This window comes from Malurus melanocephalus, unplaced genomic scaffold (genome assembly GCF_030028575.1).
Source record: "Malurus melanocephalus ecotype Western Australia unplaced genomic scaffold, MMel_1.1 scaffold_30, whole genome shotgun sequence".
NCBI classification, from domain to species: Eukaryota; Metazoa; Chordata; class Aves; order Passeriformes; family Maluridae; genus Malurus; species Malurus melanocephalus.
Window position 1 is genome coordinate 2759420 of NW_026623262.1, and position 15798 is coordinate 2775217.

Here is a 15798-nt window from a genome sequence, read left to right on the forward strand (position 1 = left end):
GSTCAATGATTCCTCTGTGCATTCCCAGTAACAATCCACAGCGCTAGCGCGAGGSAAGGCAGTTCACAGCCACACAATACACAAAGTCCCAGCTCCAAACAGATGTAGCAGCACAAGGACAAAAACCTACAAAAATAATGCAGCTCACGCTGCCTCCAGAAAGTACCACTTGTGATCCCCAGGGGAGYGGTTAATGATCCTCCCCAAACTGGAGCCCTGTGTGCAGTCTGGTCATGATTAGAATTCAAGAAGTGCAACATTAACAATTAATACGCTTTGAATATATCAGAAACCGGGGTGGATTACAGCATGCTGGAGAAATAAAATAGTATCTCTCTGTCAGAAGATTAATGCTGCAGGATAAACTCATCTTAGATCATTACACAAAATTATCCTCTTCACTGAGGGAGTAGCAAAGGGGGAGAGACTTATTTGTTAAGGTATTTATTAGGAAATGAYGCAGCAGAGCTTGCCCAGTGGGGAGCTCCAGTATTTAAGAACCAGATCTATAAACCAAAATAATAACAGGAGCTAATAGCTACCACAAATGCAAATAAAATTCTGCACTATGCTGTTTATGTTACAGGGGGAACTAGCAAAGCAATTTACAGCGCTCTGGTAGTCTTAACTAGGTTTAACAATCTAGTTAGTTTTGTTCTCCTACTTCAATTGGTTTAATGAAAAGTTAAATTTAAAATRTATTTCTAAGAAAGTTGAAGATACTATCTTTTTTGCAATGAGACTCCTTAAAACCACTCAAACTATCAAAGTGAGCAAGAATTAAGAGAATTCAGACAGAAAWACCCTAGAGCTACTGAGACTTGCAACAAGAATTTTAAAAGCGCTTAAAAATACAAATGTAGCAACAGACAGRCCAGAACAGTAGCAGCACAAACAGACATTGTATTTCCTATTTTTTTTTTCATATTTTCCCACCAAAAATTTTCCAGAGTTGGATGTTTTTTGTGTATTTGATAAATTCCAGGACTGTCATGGATAGTTAMCTCTGACATTGATGTAAACCAGTTTGCAGTCTTTGCATGCAGTTCCAATGCCTTCAGTCTKTTGTGTGAAGAATTAATTATTTTTGTTTAAATATAATTTCATACAATTCAATTTCATAAAATCTGTACCACATCCCAAGTTATCTGTGTGCTGCTCATTCCGTGTATGGAAATCATTCCACTCCTTTCCGCATTCTTGTTGCCCATCTCCATTCCACCAAAATGTAACTAATTCAATTAAATACATTGATGAWACAGACAGGAACCATACAAAATACTCAGGGTAAATCAGTATTGAACTCTGAGCTGATGTTTTCAAGGAATCACTACTATAAACTTTGATAGCCAATTCCTATCTATGTGAAGTTTGGTGAAATTGTCCTTTTGTGTGTTTCACTTTTGAATTATCTAAATGCAACTTCACCAGCCATTATTGTCTGGCTTGTGAGTCTCAYCATGGTCTTTCACAATTTTTGTGGTCTTTCTTAGACCTCAYTACCTTGGAGAACTTCGCCAACAGSAAACTTCCTCAGCTCACTTRCCTCYYGAGCACCGTTTTTATGCCAATTTAYTTTTCTTAAAAAATCTTGGCCARGGGCTTTTGTGAAAATCCTTCTGGTAATTCAGACTATGTAGATTAAAATATATTCATTCATAATGTTTTCTGACCCCTACAAACAGGCTTGTTAAGAGGGAGTTATCCTTAAAAAAGAATTATGGTGACACTTTAGAGGCAGTTTACGGGATGCAGTATTCTATTATTCTATTCTTAKTGAGGTACCTGTTAATTTGCCTGGYAAAAAGACCTATGGAATGAGTTTTAAAAACTTGCATCATATTTGCCATCTTTTAGCCCTCAGGTGCAAAGACAGTTTTAGATGAGCTGCTACACATTATCATCAGCAATTCAAGAATTTCACYCTTGAATTCTCCTATCATCCCTGCCCTGCTGTACATCATGGTACCACAGATTTTTCTGGTGCCTCCTGGGAAATGAACCACCAAGAGACATGAAAGTAGGCATAGGAAGAAGAGAARAGAACTGCATTGGGAGAAGTTGATTGGTGAAACTGAAGTTCTGGTTATTTTGGAAGATCTCTTTATACACAGCAGGACAGTACAAACACCAATTTGGGAGCCTCAGAAAYAGATTGCAATGATCCTGAGGAGAGGTAAGTTCTGTCTTTTCCTAACAGAAGAATAACCTTAAAAGTGAGTAAGATTTAAAGTTGTGACTGGCAGTGTACATCTCCTGTTACCTCTCATGATGATATAACTCTTGGGTCCAATATGGAGTTAACTGTTGGAAAAGCTTTTGTAAACATAATATTGGCAAGTGGGTATAAGAGATGTAACTCGGTATCACTTAGCCAGCAGGCAAAATAAGCTTCTGAAAAACACAGAGCGTGGCCTGCAGAGTACCATGTTAGTTTACTCTGATAAAGAGAAGTTCTAAACAATGTGTGGAACAAACCTATAACATAATCCAGTATTTCCCTCTGAAAAAAAAAACCCAACAAAAAACTAAACATTGGCATATATAAATTAACAATGCAACATCTACATTAAGTTCTGTAACTCCCTGTGTTTGAGCTCCAGTTGTTGTGAAAGCACACTGCCACTGTGGAGAATGACCATACACTGAGGCTTATGGTAAATCCTGCCAYATATACACAGCCCCCTACCATAACTGTACATATTGCAATGACTAAAAGAGTGACAGAAGTGAATGCACATACTCAAARAAGTACATATTTAATATGTCCAGCATAAAATCAGAAACATTAACATTGTGATGCAATGCTTGGCATGCTTGGCCAACACAAAACGGCAAAAATCTGYTCTCTCCACATTTGCACTGTTTTTGTTCCAACAGGAACATATTTCTCATTTGACTGATTCAAAGCATAATTCAGTGTTCAAGTCACTGCAATTCTGTTATACACCTCATTGCTTATTTTGCATCACCAGGAATTGTGTCAGCTCTCAAGGAGGCTGTARCAAGGTGAGYGTCACTATCTTTTCCAAGGTAAYAAGTGACAGGACAAGARGAARCATCCTCAAGTTGTACCAGAGGAAGCTTAGAGAGATATAAGGAGAAATGTGTTACTGAAAGGGTTATCAAGCATTGCAACAGGMTGCCCAGGGAAGCAGTGGAGGGTCAATCCCCAGAGATATTTAAAAGACGTGTACATACAGCACTGAGGGATATGCTTTAGYTGTGAACTTGGCAGTGCTGCATTAATGTCTGAACACAATGATCTTAAGRGTCTYTTCCAACATAAATCATTCTGTGATGTGAACAACTTTCTTTTCTTGCTGGAAAGCCATCAATATTCCCTGTGCATCAGCTCTCCTTGAGTGGCACAGAGTGTCTCCTCAGAGATGTATTTCTGTACAGCAAGCCTGCAGCTCTCACACGCTAACCCCTACATCTCTGTCTCTATGCTTGTCACAACATTTTGGGGCTTGTTAAAAACCAGGCAGATGTGAATGCCCAATAACCAAACCAGGGGTGGGTCAGCTTCTCAGCAGCTGATTYGGAGACTTGTGCAAATGCTTCATTGAACAAAAATAATAATTAATTTTCAACATTACAGTGGTTTTTTTACTGCAGTCCTGTGGTCTGAGGGTTGCTTTAATCTGAGCGTTATTTTAAGGAGGCTCTTTCAATGTACTTACAMATAGCACATTTGCACAGAGCTTAAAATCTGGATCTCAGGGAAATCAAACCCAACCATACTCAGGTTACAGCAAGTCCATGATTTTACTTTTTAAAATTCTGAGTAGGCTCTTTCCCCTAGCACAGAAAAACCTAAGCATCCACAAACAATGAATTCAGACCACAGGCACTAGCATCTTCCTTCCCTTACACAAATGCAACTTCTCATTGTGTTTGTCTGTCCCCTCAACCTGGCAGCAAGCTCCARCTTCCCTGAGGAAAACAGTGGCTGTGATAGCTGTGTCCACCACATACTACTAATGGTCAGTACAATYATCCTGGAAGCATTTTCAAACAAAYAAAAAATCTTGCCATAATTCACTTGTTAATGTCATATAATATAACTATCCAAGAAGAGTTGCTGAAATAAGAGTGAGTATTGAAAAATAAAAAGGAAACAGACACCTTTGGCATTTACAATTCTACTTCATTTTTAGCCCATGACAACTAAAAGGACACCCTTTAGAGCTCGGAACAACATTTTATATCTTAAAAGAAGTCTTAGAAATACTAATAAATTCAGCTTCCTCATTTTGCTTTTACATTAAGGTTCAGCTAATTTTGGTTTGGCAAGTTCCACATAATTTCTGTTAAAAGCGTGGCAGGGCTGTATCCCTGGACTTCAGAGATCTACTTTCCATCTCCAGCTACTAGCAGTTAAATTTCCCTCCCTACATCTTTACGTCCAGTCCTATGGTATAATGCAGAGCCTCTGGGTGTGTTACCCTCTCACATGTTCCCCGTTTAAAATAAAGTTTGCATGGAAAAAATGAAAAGGAGGCTGATTCCCCTTGTGTGCTTGTATTCACAATCACACAGAATACTGAAAGTGATGTCTGMAGTGATTTACACATTTGGGTTAGGCCAGAGGGAACCATTACATCTGATTTCCCAAAATATTTATGACATAATTTCATTCACCGAAAAGGTTCAGTCGTTCCTATTACAAAGTTCAATAATTTGAGGTCAACCAGAGCCTAAATTTTTGGAAAAAAACCTACCTCAACAGATTGATTTAAAAGTTTCCAAGCAAGTTAATTTACATCACTGTGGAAGCAATGCTTTCCGAGTCTATTATAAGCCACTCAACCTATCTGTGCTTCTCTACCAAAGGTSACTCTCACCTCAAATACCTTCTGAACAGTGCAGGCACTCACACACTGCAATCATGTCACCTCTTAACCTTCTCTTTGATAAACCAAACTCCTTAAGCCACTCACAATAAAAACTCTGACTCATTTGGTAGCTTTTCTCCAACTCCTCTTCAGATTTCCAAAATGCCATTGAGGCACAGGCACTAAAAGTCAGAGCACATGCTCAAAAACACTTTACCTACCTAATTACATCCTTTCTGTTTTAACAAAAAATGCAGTCATCATCTTTCCTCAGCATTGACTTGGGAAGCAGAGCCCTAAATCTTTACTGACATGCACATTTATCCATCCTGTGGGCTAGCACAAGTAATTTCACCATCACACATCCTTGTCTCTCTTACAATGTTTTCTGACCCAGCCTTGTAGAGGGCTAAAACAGCACCAACTGCTGAAGCAGTGGCTGCTTTCAGTAAAGTTTGCATTTCAGAATTTTCAAGACGTTGTTGGACCAAGATCAGGAGGCCACTGATGAATCCCAGTCTTCTCAGCAAAATTTTTTTCCCCTAACCCAGGTCTGAAATCATTGTTTAGACCAACATAARGCAAAAGGAACAACCAAGCCCACAGATTTTCTAATCTTTTGTTATTCTGGCCTCTTCTGTCTTTGCACTACTCTAGCCTACATCAAGTAACTGATATTAAAAATCAAAATCAAAAAAAGAAATAAACTCTAAACTCTTCCTACCTCTCTCTTCTCACCATGCTATGTGATATGATTACGCACAGAGGTCAAAAGATAATTCTGAAAACATCTTTTAACTATCTTTTACTATTATTATTTTAGTGCCGTGAATATTTCCTCTGCTTTTCCTTCCCTTCATGCTTGTGTATTTATTGCATGTTTAAAAAAAAAGAAAAACCTGCAATAGAAAATCATAATCAGGATAGTCTTCAAAAGAATGTTCTGAAAATTAAATGCCATGGCTGTTTYCTGTTTTAGAAATCTTTATGTAAAAGATTATGAAAACTTAATATTTGATTCCCATAGAAGTACTTGACCCAAAGAAAAAATTGATGACACACCACAGGAAAAAAAAAAATCTAAATCTGGTCTCTGCTTCTTCTAAGGCTTATTCTTAACCAAGGATATAAATACATTAAAGGATTGAGTTTGTTATGAGAACACCAAGAATAGATTTAACCTTTATGGTAAAAAATGTCAAATTTTCTGCTCTAGACAAGACAGAAGACTTCTGAGGGTGAAATAAAGAAACAGAAAGCTGTTGAAACTGTTTTAGGATAAAAGAGAATCCCCACCAAACAAATGGAGAGTAAGTAAAAAAAGCAAGTATCTGCAGCTCAGTGCTTTTTCTTATATGAAACTGAACCAGCTTTAAGTATTGGGCAGCTTCTTTTTTAATCCATCCAGATTACTCCTTTACCATTGTGCAATACTTTGTATCTGTAAAATGAACTTTTATGACCATGACAGACCAAACCTGAGAAAAAGATTAAAGTGTAAATCCAATGGTTAAGCTAATGCTCAAGGAATATGAGTTTTCTTTCCCTTTATGGCTGTGCTGGCTCACAACTGTAAATGAGTCATTTTATCCRAGCCTTATATTATTCATTTGTGAAATGGGGAAAAAAAATATTTGCAATCCCATAAAAAACGCTGAAAAGTCTAAATAACATGTTAAAATAATCTAATAGAAGGTGCTATATAACTGCTTATTATTAAAGCTGCTCTTATTCAGAGAACTCAGCTGTGTTCAGCTAAACAAAAAAATATTGCCATCTTGCCACTAGATCCAGCAAAAAAAGAAAAAACATGCTGTAGTTCGAGACTTGCTGAAAAGCAAACCAGTAACACACTCTGAGAGCAAAACCATTCTTGTTACAATACCTATTACTGACTGACAGTAAAATAATATAAATAGCTAGAATAATATCAAAAAGTWCTTTCCAGCAAAATCCTGCCAAAATATTCAAGTCTAAGAGTYTGCACTCAGAAAAGGAGCTTAGATAACACATGGGGTAAAACAAGAGTCCTGATTTTTGCTTTAATCTTTGAGATGGTCCTTAATCATGACCCTTTTCTTCTTAAAAGTCTGCTCTAAGTTTTGATGAATTTTCCTGCTCCCAGGCTGCTCCAGAACACCAAAACATGAAGATGAATGGTATCGCATTAAGGACACTTGAATTTCCTCTATAGTTCTGAACTGTGCAGAGAGKTTAAGGGCAAATTCAGAGCTTTTGATTATTCTGTGAACAGGAGAGAATAAAGACACAAGAAATCCAGYCTTCTGAAATGAATTAATATTATTACTTTTCACATACTGAACAAAAACCTAGTAAGAGGATAATATTTATGTATATATAGAGATTGGAATATAGATGTATAAAATGGTTAAATCTAAGTGAGAAGCAAATCAGAACCAAGAATTGCCCATTTTTACGGCTGTCTTCTGCTTTTCRCAGTATATAAGAAATGAAGTATTTTTCACTTAAAAATCAATAATGGTGTTTCTGATTTGGGTTTGGTTTTCTGTAGAACTTGCAGAACTTAGGCTTGTAATTAGAAACTAGCAAAATCTTTGTAAGCAGAGTGGTACAACAAGTACAAAGTACAATTCTGCGACTGCTTGCTTTGAGGGGAGACGTTTTCATCAATTYGCAAAACATCCTTCAGTTACCTAGTGTCTAAAATATTTATGCTAACAACCCTCTCCCTTTTAAAAGCTTTCTAGTGTCAGCAATGTACTACTAACTTGAGAAGAAAGCAATTCCATGAAGATAAAGGCTCCTGAGCTCTCCTGTGCTGAGTGGTAAAAGAAATAAATATTACTGAAGTAACTGTTAGGAAGAGTAACTCCAAGCTTTCTGTTAAGACAGATATAAAAACAAGGAACAGATTTTCTGGAGGACTCAGCAAATTGTAGGATTTATACACAGAAACTGTGTTTCTTTAAAGAATTAGGATGATAACCTTATTACTGTTACATGCAATAATGGATGTATTCCATCAATTTAGGATTCATTTTTAAAAATCCACACTGTAGATGCCAGAGTCCTGCAGAATGGTAGGAAAGGCTTCTGCACCTGGTGGCTTCTGCTCCTCACCAATGCATGTCAGAGCACTTTCTCCTTAGAGACAGGTTTCAATCTGACTGGGAACTGCTGATCTGGGAACTGAGAGAAGAAAGSTCATCCATCCAATTCCTCTAGGAGAAAATACAAAAGCAACCGGAAAAATCTATGAAATAATTAATGTTTGAAGAGATTCTCCCTTAAAGCCTCACTATGTTATTTTAATAAACACGTTTCCCCCCTCATAATAATCTGAATTATAGACTAGAAAAAGAGGCAGAAAAGTGCTTATTTAGTTTCACCAATTTAACAGAACTGCTCTTTGAGATAATCCTGACAGGAACGAGGGAACCTGCACCTTTCTATTAAAATAACAGAAACCATAAAATCTGTCAAAGATCAACTGACAACTTTTGGCAGCCTTTTTCCCACATCTAACTCACTATATCTTATCAGGTGTTTTCTTCAAGCTCAGTGCTTTTTGAAAGTTTCAGGAAAAGACTCAAGTATTTTGTGGGAAAAATATACCACCTTCAATAAACATCTTTCAGGGCTTTCACAGGCTGAGAAAAATGTTTCCAAAAACTTCTACCACAGTCAAAAGAGTTCTCTGTTGCTTTGCATCAAAGCTGTAGAAAGACAAAGAGGGATTCCTGGTTTGGTTAATAATGCCTAAGGATAGGGACTACAGATTACAGAGAAGATGATGACATGGAGAGTAAAGGGGCTCTGTAGCCAGGTACTTGGAGAGCAGACAGCAAAGATTAGTCACAGAACAGAGGCCTGTGCTGACACAATCTGGGTTTTATTATGTGCTCCCTGAACTTCTGCTTTCCTCACCTGCATCTCAGAAAATACCTATTACGTTTTATTCCCTTAATAAATGGCAGTAAGATGACTCCTTACGTTGTCAGTTGGATGATTCTGGCTATGACTTCAAAACAAAAACTTTTATATCCATAACAACTAAAAGTGAAATAGGAAAGTTTTAAAGTTTTCAAAACAGGAATAAAAGGCAAATCTGAAGTGCCTGCAATAGCTATATAAAAGGGTATAAAATGTTTGTAAGAAAAATCTTACAATTTTTTAATTAAAAGAACCCAACCAACAAAAATCCTCAAGTAAAATATCCAGCTACCMTGCAAAACCTCCTAAGACCTCTCCTAAGTCAATTGCTTAAATTTCCTCTCCGTGCTGTTAATGTGTGTRAAATATAGCTCTGACAAAATTTCACCTCCTCTCTGGAGTCAGATGGAGAGGACCAGAAAAGGTCACTTCCCTCCAGCATTCCATGAAAGGGAAAAGGGGAAATCAGAGCACAGGGACAGGGTACTTGGATAAAAAGGACCACAGATAACGGGTTGGCAACATCCAGTTGGCTGCRTTTGTAATCTGCTCCTGCCATATACAATCCTGGGCTGCAGAGCATCCCTTGGCACTGCTGCAGGGTGTTAAGTGGCTGAATTCAGACCTTGCTAAGGAAAGAGARAGCTCCCAAACCACAGGGCCCTGCCAAAGGCAGAAGAGGCACTTGGCACAGAGGGGCGAGTGAAACCGGCGATACGAATGCTCTGTGCTCTTATCTKTGCTTCAGCCCTGGTGATTACTGGGCCCTCCAAGAGAGAAAGAGATAGGCAGCAAACAAAAATGTGGATCATAATTGAAAATGCAGAAGAGGAAAGAGAAAATTAGTCCCTCCCAGTAGTTGCCTTGGGGGTAGGCCAGGGATGCTTAGTCCAGGGAGGGCTAATGTTGGAGAAGAGTCAGAAATTTCTGACTAAGTTACGAGTCAGCTCCTCTTCCCTTCCTGTAGCCCATTCCAGCTGGCTCACCTTCACTGGCAGATGTAAAATATTTCTGGTCCACTTTGCAAGGGGACTGACAGAACTCCAATATAAAGAATCAGCATAAAGCTACTTGAAGAGAAATAGACACTGAAGCAATAACTAGGCCACATTAACCCATGTGTCCTCTAAAACATGAAGGGTATGAACTAGCATTTAGAAACCAATCATGGGCTAGTTAGATGGAAAAYGTTCCACTAATGTGAGAGCTACAAGAGATGCTCTAATCTTTGATTACCCCTGAGGCCATAACAAACTCWGAAAGAAGCACATGAATTGCTGATTATTTTCTGTGCTGATAGAATCTGAGAAGTTGCTGATAATGTTTTTGTGCAGACTGRCGGGTCCCTAGCTGTACCTATCAACTAAATACGGGCTGTGCAGTGCTGCTCTCATTAGGACAAGGTAGAATATGCTGGAKTTTTAAGATTTCTTTTTTTGGGCCTACTCAAACTTTATATAGGGAGATGAAGACAGTGATCATGAGGTTTGTCCTGCAAGATAAATGCTGGCTTTCAGCCACTTCAGCACATCCACCATGATATGATCACAGAGTATCCTTTCATCATTCAGTACACAAGATGACAGGAGATAAAGAACGAGGAAGGTTTAGAGAAAGAAAGGCACAGAAGGTAAAGCTGTGTGGTGTAGGCCAATAAATACACAGTGGGGAACATAGTAATCTTAACTTTGATTTCCACTGATTATATATCTGACTTACATATTTTTAAATATAGCCAATATGCAAGTTCTAAACTTGTTAAGGCATCTTTATAGTCATTTTAGTGTGTTGAAAACGAACTCTGCTTAAACAATAACTTCTGGTCCACATCCATCCCAAAGTGGAAGTACCAGTTTGGGAAGTTCCTATAATGATGTTTCCCAGTTTTTTCCAAAGTAAGAACATTTTAAGTAATCATAGCTGATAATTTGATTCAAGCTTTGTGTTTCAGGCAGTGGGGTATTGAGAAAGAGCATTTGGAACTTGATGCCAGGACAAACATGATGTCACCTTTGGATCCGTAGCATTTCTTAGAGGGGGTTTTTCCTTCCACGCAGCAACTCAGGTTCAGACTCTGACAATCTGATCATGCCTCTACAACTATTTCCCGCTGTTATGAAAAGACCAGGAAAGACAGCTCCTATTCTGCAATACCTCATTGTTCAGAACCCTGCATCTTGCCCTTACAAGGTCCCCTTCTGGCTCATCTGTTGAAATAGGGGCTTTATCCCCCTTACTGAGGAATAGACACATATCCAGTGAGTTAGTACAATCATTCCCCAATTTTTTTTCCTATATAATAAGTCCTAATGAACCAAGACAAATTTAACTGGTGCATCAATTGACRATTCCTATACATTCATCCACCGCACATTTAGAATGATTAATGTTTTTAAGAGAAGCAAAAGGGAGACAGCTTAAATTAAATCACAAAATTCCATCAAGAAAGTAAGATATAATTGGGATAGGAATTTCTTTTACAACATCAGGGCCTTCTCAGTGCTTCACCTGAAAGTACGCCATGTGGAGAGAACCTGATGATCAGAAAATTTCCACAAACAAAATGGGAACACTAATGTTTCGTCTGGAGAATCACAGATGTTTTCAGAATTGAAAACTGTCAAAGWTAACTAAATAAGAAAGGGTTTACCCCAGATTTTAAATATGTTTCCATAAATAAGAGAAGTTCTTTTAGGAAAAAAYTGTAGGGATGTTCCTTTGAAGATGTCTGTAGTTAATACCTTGTTTTTCTGCCCTGATAGTTACTGTATGAAGCTTCCATGCAGAAATTTTTCTTTTTTAATGTCACTGATATTAAGTTAGAAACCACCTCCTGGCAAGGCTTACAAAAATGTTCCTATGACAGCCATTGAAAATGCAAGTGGATCCAAAGAAGTTTTGTCTCAGATGGTTTCTTTTCACACGTGAAGTGAACTCATGCAAGCACAACCAGCACCCTGGCAGGGTTCCCTCAGCCCTTCGGAAGGTAAAGAGACAAAGGGATTCACACTGGAGATTTCTCTGTCTGCAGTCCCTGACAAGTCCTCCTCTGAATGAAGGGCATAGATTTCCTGATTGATCCATAGAGTAAATGATGGCTTTTTTGGCCCTTCTAATATTCACTTCCTGCACAAGATGGAAGATTGTGGCTCTTTGGATGATGCATATGTTATGGATCGACTGGATTTAGCTCCTATAACTCAAAATTATCTTCTGGAAAAATGTTTTTTAGACACTTTTATATACCATTGCCACCACTTTAGAGCGAAAAAGAAAAGATAAAAGGTTATATGCACACAAAACCAGAAATCTATATTGCAAAGGTTATGCTAAGTTAGAAATAAAGGAAGTGCATGACAGCTGGCATTCATTGTGCCTSTCAGTAGATAATCATGAATGATTCAATTTTCCAATAAGTTTTGAGGTCCATTGTGAAAKATGCATAAGGAAAATCAATACCTGCAAGATAAAAGGCAAAGTCTGCAAATTAGAAATATAGATGTACTGAACCACTGTTTCTTAAAATATAGAGTTTAAGCATGYAATGCCTGTGGTGTWTAGCATCATAATTATCAAGAATTCTAAGGGAGGAAGTAGACCTAAGGTTGACAATGTTTGCCAATTTCCACAGGTTTATTTTTTAATAAAAACCACACAAGTTTGCAGAAGAATGACAGTTGTGGAATATAAACACTCCAGGAATTAGGCAAAAGAAATGTAACCCAGATAAATATAAACTAGGCAAAACCAGCCTAAATATCCAAATTAATCTGTCTCTAGAGGTTACTGGGACTCTGATATTCAGTAACAACACCAATACACAGATAATGGTTGGTTGACTCTAAAACTACAAATCTCTTAAGAAAAGTTTCTCTGAGTCTTAATGTACAGCTCTGTGAAAAGGCTCACCTAGAAAACTTGTGCAAGTGAAAAGCAGACAAATCCATAACAAATAAAATTCCCAAGCATWTTAGGAAGAGGATGAAAAATTAATAGGAATTGCATCATGCCTAGAYATGTAAATGACATGCTGCTTTCTCAATAAGGCACTGAGTTTTGGGCCTGCTCTTTTAACATACATGGATTTTTAAAAATCTTTTTATACTTTAGTGCACATGCACATCCCCACATCTCCCTCATAAGAGCACCATTTCCACATACATATTTTGCAGTGAATTAATAATCTTTGCCACTGTTTACACATTGGGCTGCTGAGATAAGCTGGTTCGCATGTTAGCTTGCAAACATTTTGATAACAATCAGTGCCCTTTTATGAGACGATAAAAAAGCAAGAACTACAGAAGAGAGTATTTTTTTAATTACTGTTCTGATAAACATGAAGAACCACAAAAGTACTATTGTGGCAATATTTTTTTTTGTTWAAAAAAAACCCAAGATGCTTTAYCATARAGCAAAAATAACAGGATCACAYTTTTGACATTGGCTGGCTGYGCAGTTTTACACTTTAGTGTTGWAATTATAMGGAATTAACAATATCCTCCAGCTGCTTTCCTGGCTGTATTAGACTAAGCTTGATTCACAGCAGTGGAGGATCTAGGTCTTACCTGTCTTTCCATTAGCTTTTCTKTTTTCCTTTTATACAYAGCATATAGAAATACACATGTCCAAACAAATGCCCAAAATCATTCCATCACTTCTCAAACCTCAATCATAGCAGTATTTTTTCAATGTGCAAACACCACCTCAATAGTCCAAGTTAAAAAGCAAGTGGCCCCATTCACAGTGAGAAGGCTAGATATTCCTCCAACCCTTTCATACAAGGGAAAAGCAACCACCACGGCACAGACAAAAAAGGCTCCCCGGAACTCTGCAAGCAATGCACCCTTTTAAGGCAGCTTCAACACTGGATATTAGAACCAGACTGGAAAGCACACACTGAAACTAAACGTGGAAACACCTTTACTTACTGTGTTAAAATTTGGGAAGAATCCAACAGCAGAGCTGCTGTCCACAGGGAAGGACATAAAGGGTTTGATATCCAGGGAAGGCTGCATCATCAAGGTAGGAGTGCGCACAAGGGTGGGAAGTGTAGTAGTGCCTGCCAAGAGCAAACAAAACCAGGAATTCATGGTATTCTCCTTTCTGCAATACACACAGTATAGCTGACACAGCTGCCAAGAAAAAATAATASAGGTGGTGATGAAAAGGCTCTGTAGGAGTTAATATCATTAAAAGAAACCTATTTACACACAGCACAGATGAGGCAGAGCACTTCCCTATGGCCATGGATACTCAGATGCTGAAGAGAAGACATATGGTATATAAATCACACTGGCAGGTAGAATAATCCTTTCTACAGCTGAAAAATTCTTCTTGTGCCAAAAAGGCCAGGATGGGTGCCCATGAAAGTCAGATGCTTTTGCAATTCACAGTTGCCTTCTAGATCAGCCAGCACAGACAATACAAGTATGCTGAAATGCAGAGGTTTGTTTCCAAATAGTGAGCTGCATGTTATTTTTTCCCTCTGCTGACTATTAGGTGCTACAAAAACATCATTTCATCTAACATGCAAAAATTGCCTTTTTTACAGTGCAAGGCAAGTATTAGGAAACAGTCAACAATCAGCTAGCATATAAATGAATGCAATTCATTACATATAATGGAAACTAGCATTTTCTAAATGGGAGCTGTCCAAACAAAAGCTTTCCAGAAATCTATATGATGATTTCTTTTTCTGTATACATTTAAGAATCATTGCCCAGCAAGATCCCAAAGGAATGGGCAGGCACAGACATCCAAATATTCATTTTTTAACTAGCTATCTGCCCTATTCACACAAGTGTGCCTAGTACACAGCTCGCAGCAATGCCTGTGGGAGTATTTTTTTCCCCAAAATCATACAAAATAGATTTCAAATAAAATTTCCCTCATTGAAATAAGTAGTGCAAAAAAATATAAAAAATTCTCAGTGTCTCCTTGCTGGGTTGAATAAATAATTCAACATTGATAGGAGCAGGCAGTGGAACATAAGTATCCCRCACCTCTAAAGGAGGGTGAGTCACTCTCTGTCTCTCCTGCCTCTGTCACAATTTCTCCATAATTCCCTCCTTCTCCCACTCATCAGTGGCCAGCAGCTGGGAGCCAATAGCCTCTTGGGWGCTTCCCTTGTCTCAAGCAGAGCTTACACAATACCTGAGTTTTTCTCATAGAAGTTRTCTGAGCTTTTCTAACCCAGCCAGGAAGGGGATGGGAGGAAGGGAAGGTAGGGGGGACTGAGAGTGAGCTGAAAGGAGGGGGTTGGAAAAGCACACAAGCAATTTTCCTTCCCTTCTCCCATAAAATCGAATCATTTGTATCCATTTGCAAAATGCCAGGCAATCTATATGGGCTGCCTGASTTGCAGTCTTCCATTAAGGGATCTCCCTTTCTGCCTGTTAGGGACACACAAAACTGAAGACAGAGCAGACATTTTCCTCCTTTTCACTGTCCTGCCTCCACAATCACAATTCCAAACCCATCTTACRGTATCCAAGAGGAAAGATAAGCTCAGAAGCCAGATGGGGCTGCATGCATTTTTTTTTTTTGGATGACCAAACACTTATGACTGGCCCTGAGCTCAAATTTTGTCGATGCTGGAGAGACAGTCATTTTGATCACAGCTGCAGCACAGTAAACATATTATGGTCTAGCAGATGAATAGCAGGCTATAATCCGTTCTCTGTTTCTTCTATAGGAAAAGCATGATGATTGCACAAAGAGGGGTCAATGACAGCTATGAAGAGAGAAATATTTCACACCATCCCAACTGAGATGCACAACRTGAAAGGAAAAGTATGCTTGAGAAACTTTCCCAGAATGTTATCTTCCTTCTTCTATCCCAGTACTTTCATAAATGTCAGGTTTGTTCCTCCAGGCCCATGAAACTAATTGACAGTTGTGCCTAATTAACTGTAAGTCAAAGCTTATTCAAGTGGAGTCACAAAYGTCAAAAAGCTAAAGGCTAACATGCCTATAGTTTCTTACTCATATCCACAATGGAAAAGATGAATCTATAGGAAACAGTGTGTCAGAGAATTTATCC

The 15798-nt window shown here is 38.3% G+C and overlaps 1 protein-coding gene across 1 annotated transcript in view; it reads right to left on the reverse strand.

The window, feature by feature from the left end:
* The window catches only part of ZNF385B (zinc finger protein 385B), a 73555-nt gene that overhangs the window by 35614 nt on the left and 22143 nt on the right, over positions 1 to 15798 (reverse strand). The window contains exon 2 of the mRNA XM_057363737.1: positions 13685 to 13815. Coding sequence (XP_057219720.1) covers positions 13685 to 13815 — 131 coding nt within the window. The remainder of the gene's footprint in view (positions 1 to 13684; positions 13816 to 15798) is intronic.